This window comes from Paramisgurnus dabryanus, chromosome 6 (assembly GCF_030506205.2).
Source record: "Paramisgurnus dabryanus chromosome 6, PD_genome_1.1, whole genome shotgun sequence".
Lineage (NCBI taxonomy): Eukaryota > Metazoa > Chordata > Actinopteri > Cypriniformes > Cobitidae > Paramisgurnus > Paramisgurnus dabryanus.
Window position 1 is genome coordinate 22,943,995 of NC_133342.1, and position 8,113 is coordinate 22,952,107.

Sequence of the window (8,113 nt, forward strand, 5' to 3'; positions counted from 1 at the left end):
GGCTAGGCTAAATGCTAACACATTCACGACGCGCTGTACAAAGATTAAGTGCATGCATTAATAAAAGATATGGAAGTATTATTCATCTAAGTTGAAGTAAGAACATAGTAAAATATTGAAAAACGATGATGTTTTCCTTTAAGAGCTTTGAGGAATGCCAGACTTTACGACATGTTCCATTTAAACATTTGTGTTAAAAAAAAACCTGGTTTAACTTTTATTAAGCAGGGTTTTGGATTTCTTTGAACTTTTTAGGTGGGTCAATGGTTCCATGCTATGTTTGCATACCTAAAGCACATCCCTCGCTATCTCATCCCATGTTACTTCGATGCCATCTTGGTAGGGGCTTACACCACTGCCCTTGATGTGACTTTCAAACACATGTCAAGGTGAGTGTCTAAAGACAACACACTGGATGCCTATCCGGCCATATTATGACAGTCGACTCAAGAACACAGACTAACACCTTCACAGACTAAGCAGGAATGTGAATTAAATAGGTTGCTTAGGTGTTTAATTATTAGGGGGTAGTTAAAGAATCTGTCTGTGTTTGTGTGTTAGTTTTGTACAGAATGGCTCAACTTTCGTAAAGCTTCTGGCTCTTGGATCGGTCCAAATGTGTGGCATAGGTCGATTTCCAGCTCTTCCACCTGTCTCACCATCCCTGAACGATGTGCCCTATCGTATGAACGAGGTCACGAAACAGAAGGAGCAGTGTTGTGTCTCTATGGCTGCAGGTGCCTCAACAGTAACTTTTCAATCAGTGTTATTACAGTGAAATTGCTCCGACCACCAGAGTAAATTAAATTAATGGTTCGATGGACAGTGGATTGCTAAAGGGTTGTGTGTTTAAATTAAGGTCACATGTAAGGATGTTTCTCTTCAGCCATGTTTAAACTCATTGTTTTTATTCTTTCCGATGATATCGTAATTCCATAGGTTTGCCTCATTTCTCTGCTGGGATTTTCCGCTGCTGGGGCAGAGACACATTCATCGCTCTGAGGGGACTTATGCTGGTTACCGGCCGACACCTGGAGGCCAGGTACTCATACATTCAGTCGCATGCCCGGACGCATGTTACTTAGGGGTGGACACCTTTATACACCTCCCAATTTGATTTGATGTCAATTCAGGGAGTCATGATCCAATTCCAATTTCTTATTATAAATTAAGATTCTGACTTATTTTAATGCTGCGTTCAGACCAGCCCCGGTAGAGGCGTCAAGCGCGAGTGATTTCAATGTTAAAGGAATAGTCTACTCATTTTCAATATTAAACTATGTTATTACCTTAACTAAGAACTGTTGATACATCCCTCTATCATCTGTGTGCGTGCACGTAAGCGCTGGAGCGCGCTGCAACACTTCGATAGCATTTAGCTTAGCCCCATTCATTCAATGGTACCAAACAGAGATAAAGTTAGAAGTGACCAAACACATCAACGTTTTTCCTATTTAAGATGAGTAGTTATACAAGCAAGTTTGGTGGTACAAAATAAAACGTAGCGCTTTTCTAAGCGGATTTAAAAGAGGAACTATATTGTATGGCGGAACAGCACTTTTGGGAGTACTTCGACTCGCCTGAAAAGTCCGCTCCCCTTCTCACTCTCATAATGGGAGAGGGAGAGTGTTACTGCGCTGAGTCGAAGTACTCCCAAAAGTGCTATTACGCCATAAAATATAGTTACTCTTTTAAATCCGCTTAGAAAAGCGCTACGTTTTATTTTGTACCACCAAACTTGCTTGTATAACTACTCGTCTTAAATAGGAAAAACGTTGATGTTTTTGGTCACTTCTAACTTTATCTCTGTTTGATACCATTGAATGAATGGGGCTAAGCTAAATGCTATCGAAGTGTCGCAGCGCGCTCCAGAGCTTACGTGCACGCACACAGATGACAGAGGGATGTATCAACAATTCTTAGTTAAGGTAATAATAGTTTAATATTGAAAATTAGTAGACTATTCCTTTAAGTCCATGTAAAGACGCGTTGATGCGAATGAGGCGTTTAACGTGGTAGACGCGATTCCACCTCATTTGCGCATCTTGTTCGCACGAATAGCGCAAATTGAAAAATGTGAAAACATGCCGCGTTAACCAATCAGGAGCTTGGTCTAATAGTGACGTGATTACAGGAAGCGAGCGGAGTCGCAGAAGCCCCTCCCATGACACGAATTTCCGCGTGAATGTCTTAATAACTAGAATTTTACACGCGGCTTTCACGTGAGAATGAAGCGAGTACACTTAAAATGTTCAAGTGTCCAACTATGCGCAGTAGACGCGAATTTGCCACCTGAAACGCATCTGGTGTGAACCCAAGTCATAATGCATTGGCAAGTTTATTTTCACATCACCCCTAACATTCTTCCGGCTAACTTTCCACAGGAACATTATCCTTGCATTTGCTGGTACTCTGAGACACGGCCTGATCCCCAACCTGCTTGGAGAGGGTGTGGGTGCGCGTTTTAATTGCCGTGATGCCGTTTGGTGGTGGTTGCAGTGCATTCAGGACTATTGTACTTTGGTGCCCAACGGGAATGACATCCTTCAATGCCCCGTGTGTAGAATGTACCCTACAGACGATTCTAAACCCCTCCCACCTGGGACTGTGGTAAACCACTCATTTACACTCCATAATAAATTAAATATTCTATATAGGGCTTTGACAATTGTTAAATTGTCTGCTTTTCCCCCAAAATTATCAATTCAATTCTTTGGATATTTTATGCTGTTAAATTTGCTAATTTCACAGGAGCAGCCGCTACTTGAGGTGATTCACGAAGCAATGGAGCGTCACTTGCAGGGTATGGAGTTTAGAGAGAGGAATGCTGGACCACAGATTGACCGCAACATGAGGGATGAAGGTAAAGCCTACAATTTAATTTCTTGCACCATAGACTTCAGTGTTTGGATTTTTTGTTGAATCTGTATTCCAAATCTTCTCAGGTTTTAATATAGTGGCCAAGGTGAACCCTGACACTGGCTTTGTGTACGGTGGAAATCGATTCAACTGTGGAACCTGGATGGACAAAATGGGAGAGAGTGAGAGAGCCCGCAACAAAGGCATCCCAGCTACACCCAGGCACGCTCTAAAATCTCTTCATGTCATATATATCAAATTTATGAGACTCGGTTTATGTTTATATCTGTCTTGGATGCCCTTTCACTGTTGTCAATGTATTTTCTTTATTCCTCAAACAGGGATGGTTCAGCCGTGGAAATAGTTGGTCTGTGTAAGTCTACCTTACGCTGGCTGGTGGAGCTAAACAAACAAGGACTGTTTCCATACAAAACCCTGAACGTGATCCGAGATGGTGAGCTCATTGTCCATTTTGTATATTTTATGTACTAGTGTTTATCGAACACTACTGAGTCATTGAGGTCATGTTTTATCACACACGCAGGCACACAGCTGTCTGTGTCCTATGAAGACTGGGATAGAAAAATCCAGAAGAACTTTGAGAAGTGGTTCTATGTGTCCCAGGACCCGGACGACCCCGCCGAGAAGCACCCTGAGTTGGTTCATAAGCGGGGCATTTACAAAGACAGCTGTGGAGCCTCCAGCCCCTGGTGCGACTACCAGCTCAGACCCAACTTTACCATTGCCATGGTGGTGGTAAGAAGTCATTTTGATAGACAGCGAGCTTGTGATTAAGTGTTGAAGAGTTGGATTTATTAATCTCTGGTGATAATAGTTTCTGTGCCTCTGGTTGTTTAAATCTCGCAACGTTTGGCCTATCATTGTTGATCTCTCGAGACTCCCCTTTTAATGAATTTGGGTTTACGTTTAAAAGTTATTGGTGAGTTTCCATGATTTCTCCTCCTAGGCTCCAGAGCTGTTTACTGTGGAGAAAGCCTGGGAAGCCTTGAACGTTGCACAAGAGAAACTGCTTGGACCTCTTGGGATGAAAACCTTAGACCCAGAGTAAGATTTCATGTTGATTTGTCACATTACATGATTTATAATAGATTGACAGTGGTGTTTCCCTTGTCTATATGTGACTGTGTATTTTTTTAAACAGTGACATGGTTTACTGTGGAGTTTATGACAATTCGCTTGACAATGACAACTACAACATCTCCAGAGGCTTCAACTATCACCAAGGCCCTGTAAGATTATATTTAGTTCTTTATCAGCACAATTTCTCCACAGGTTGAAAAGATTTCTTATCTTTCGCTTTGTTTCTCATTTCGCCTCATTAGGAGTGGCTTTGGCCGATCGGATACTTCCTCCGTGCCAAGATCTATTTTGCTAAGAAGCTTGGTAAAGACACTTATGAAAAAACTGTGTTATTGGTGAAGAATGTCCTCTCTCGCCATTACGTCCACATGGAAAGGTAAATGTACAAGTTTAGTGTACACGTGCTCGGAAACAGAATTTAATCTTGATATTATGTGGATACTAGATAACAAAATGTACTGAATACGGCTGCATGAGAACTAATCACAACTAATCATTTGCAGAATAAAAGTTTTTGTTTACATTTAAAATTTGGCTCCCCTTGTGATGTCAGAAGGGGATAATACCACCCTTAATCTGCACTATCCAACCACAGCACCGCCATTTAGTGCAGAGATCAGCTCATTTGCATTTAAAAGGACACACCCAAAAACAACACAAATTTTGCACTGCACAATATGTGTTCTGGTGACACAAAAGATTTATTTTACATCTTAAAAAAGTATTGTGAAATGTCCCCTTTAATATGTTGTACTTAATGTATAGGATCAATAAACAGTATACCATAATAATTTGACCTGCAGAGTATGTCATAATGATAATATGCCATTAGAGTTTAAAATGTCAAAGATCTTTCATCTTTTCCTTCTCAGGTCATCCTGGAAGGGTCTGCCAGAGCTCACTAATGAGAATGGACAGTACTGTTCCTTTAGCTGTGAAACACAGGCCTGGTCTATTGCCACTGTGCTTGAAGTTCTTCATGATCTGTGAGCTTGGATGTCCTCCGTTTGTCTTCCACAAGTGATCTTGTTTGTGAGCTCCTGAGCTATATAGGTTACCACCTTGAGCCAATACAGACAGTTTACCTCACTCTTCAGTGTAGTCCCAGTGTCAGTAAAGCATTACTTTGTCTTGATGTACCCCTCCCTTTGTATCATGCAGTTAAAACTGTAGCAACTTCTTTTAAATGCTTGAGGCTGAAGGTTGGTCATAACGTAATGGATAGTCATAATGCTATGTTGTTGTTGTTGTTCTGTCTGTCTGGCACATTTCCTGTGTTTCAGTGTCTAATATAAATAATTTATTAGGTTAGTGTTAGGTCTTTGTCCTAATGCTTTGTCCACAGTCATAACTTTCACATTTGTTGTAAAGTTAGGAAGCCTTATGATGTTAGAAACTCAAAAAAAAGATTTTTGTGTGCATGTTCAAGATGAGTGATGAATTAGAAAAATGATTGTAGAAATAAATGTGAAATAAAAAATATTTAGAGTGAATTTCTGCAACATATTGGTTTTTCCTCATAATTTATTAGCACAGACATTTGGGTGATTCTGGCGAAATTAGACTTATGAGGTGTCATGAAACATTTTGATAAAAAAAAGTAAATGCAAAGTAAGAGAATCAAAATAAGAAGCATACAGTAACAAACATCTCTTCATGTACTATTTTGCACATGATTTAAAATAACATCATACAAACCAATTTTGTTATTTTTTTCCACATTTAAGGGGACATTTTCATTACCGCAACGTGTCCATGACTGGATTTGGTTTCTTTGACATGGAAATATTTATAATTAAAAAATTAAAAAATTATTTTTTTTTTATAATTAAAAAATAAAAAGCTTCAAGGCATGTTATACTATAAACATTTACAGTAAAGAAACATGTGGAATTTGGTGATCATTGGTAAATGTAGAGACAATAATAAGGAATATAAATGTGTCCAAGACCAATTTTCTTATCCTTCACAACAATTTTCAATCATTGTTTAAGCCCTCAAGGAACTAACATTTAAAAAAAAAAAAATTGTTGAAGGGACAAATTGACTGTGACACTCAAGATGACTACCAGGTAAGCAGTTCTTATTTTTCTCTCCAGATAAAAGTAAAAATTTTGTTTGTCATAGTACCTAGACAACTTTTTAGTTCTCATTACCGAAACATGAGTTTGTAAATGCATATATTTAATGTAATATCATGTTGCGGTAATGATCAATTTTTATAATGATAATCTAAAATATTTAAATAATTCTATAGGAAATATTTTTTAAATCCTCTAAAAATAATGGCTTCAAGGTCTTTTTAAAAAATCTGATGCTGGACACCTTCTAAGTCTGGATTTTGTGAGAATTTCCAATTTGTATTTATTTTATTTTAACAGTATTTCCCAAAAATTTACTGAAATTACAATAACTAAAATTTTATAATTATTTATTATTATAATTGTAATATATTTTCCCTAAAACACGAGAAAGCATTAGCCTATTTTGTTTTAACTATTTATATACTGAAGGTTGATCAAAACAAAAAGTAAGTTAAGTTTCAGACATGAGGGAAGTTTACTAAAGAAGACCTACTTGAACTAGCTGCAGCATACCCATAATTCTGCATTGGTGGCAGGAATTCTGTTTGGGAAATGAAACATTCATGTAGTCGATGAGGGGTTAATTATATTTAGCACATTAAAACTGAGCAGCATTTCATAATACTCACTGGTCCAGCCGATGATGAAACACTTGTGGTTGTATTACTGGCAGATGATCGAATTTTTGGGCTGGTCAATATGGTCCAAAAAGTGCTAGTCTCTATCTAATGTCACACTGCAAAAGTATGACAAAAATAAAAAATTATGTTCGAAAGAATCAGGTTTTATTTGAATCAAAGAGGTTGCACATTAATAATTTTCTACTTTAACCAAGCATTAAAAAAATTGCAAAACTGAAGTGTTTTCTTGTTTAAACAAATATTACATATACTATTTAAAATCATATCATGATTATAAATAAGATATCGAATTAGTCCATCATTGAGATACATCTAAGTCAGAGCAGTTGATGGCACGGGATTGGACAGTAGTTGTTGATGAGTGAATCATTCTACTGGAGTTTTTCTGCCCACTTCTCTGGCCTGTAACATGAAGCCTTGGAATTCAGAGGCATTCTCCAGCGCCTGCAGGGTTACTAAAAGTTAAACACAGAGATGCGTGTTGACCTCTCCAGACCTAAATGTAACTTTATTTGATCTGACTGCGTCCTATGTAATGATGCATTAACTTTTCATCTTCGAGGAAATCACTATGGTGGGCCTAATTAATTTAAGTGAAGTATAATGATGTATGTATGCATGTAAAGACCATGATGCACGATAATTCCAGTGCAAAGCCTTTAAATGTCAAATCCTTTTGTCTCAATTATTAAATAATGAAAATCTAATCAATTTGAAAAAAATATGTGGTAATTACAAATAAATAAGTGTTTTTTATAGTTATTGTTTAAAAAATGTATAACACTTCAGATTTAATGAAAAACAAATGAAAGATCAGTCAAAATTTTCCTCTCAACGGTACAGCTTTGCCATGGTTTGAATGTGATGCTTTTTTACAGAGACACTAAGAGGGTTGCTGGTCTGAGACTGAATGTTTGAATGATTAGGAAACATGTTGTGACAAGAGTCCTCTACTATACCATCAGGGTACACCATGATCCCCATCACACAGCAAACACACACAAGCAAGTGAATGCAAGCGTGCATCTAAAACATCATGTTAGGACTGTATTTCGTAAATTCCTGTGAAGGATAAATCTTGAAAGTTTTAAGAGCATAATGAACCAAATTTTACTTCATTTAAAAATAGAAGCAGTCTTTAAGCTGGTGAAAACAAGAGACTTGCTGTTGTGAGATGTTTGCACCTTCAGAAGCAGCGACAGAAGAGTGAAGGCTGTTAAGTGACTGTTTTATTTCCCATTAACACGAATGATTGAATTTCATGTGGGTGTTAAAAGTCTTCCTTGGTAAGCAAATCCATTATTCTAACATTTTCAGCATCATACTAAACCAGCATTGCTACACAGCAGAAAATTGTATTACAATGTACAGAAATAAGTGAACTGAAAATGAAGCATCAAATGCAACAAAGGGATCCTTTTGACATTC

General features: G+C 37.7%; 1 protein-coding gene across 5 annotated transcripts in view; it reads left to right on the forward strand.

The window, feature by feature from the left end:
* The window catches only part of agla (amylo-alpha-1, 6-glucosidase, 4-alpha-glucanotransferase a), a 35,190-nt gene extending 29,737 nt beyond the window's left edge, over positions 1-5,453 (forward strand). For all 5 annotated transcript variants that reach the window (XM_065276117.1, XM_073814971.1, XM_073814972.1 and 2 more), the window contains exons 23-34: positions 256-389; positions 562-737; positions 940-1,042; positions 2,385-2,610; positions 2,752-2,863; positions 2,946-3,081; positions 3,201-3,313; positions 3,404-3,615; positions 3,827-3,924; positions 4,022-4,109; positions 4,203-4,336; positions 4,833-5,453. In XM_065276117.1, the coding sequence (XP_065132189.1) occupies positions 256-389; positions 562-737; positions 940-1,042; positions 2,385-2,610; positions 2,752-2,863; positions 2,946-3,081; positions 3,201-3,313; positions 3,404-3,615; positions 3,827-3,924; positions 4,022-4,109; positions 4,203-4,336; positions 4,833-4,950 (1,650 nt within the window). In that variant the 3' untranslated portion in view covers positions 4,951-5,453. The remainder of the gene's footprint in view (positions 1-255; positions 390-561; positions 738-939; positions 1,043-2,384; positions 2,611-2,751; positions 2,864-2,945; positions 3,082-3,200; positions 3,314-3,403; positions 3,616-3,826; positions 3,925-4,021; positions 4,110-4,202; positions 4,337-4,832) is intronic.
* The last annotated feature ends 2,660 nt before the right edge of the window (positions 5,454-8,113 follow it).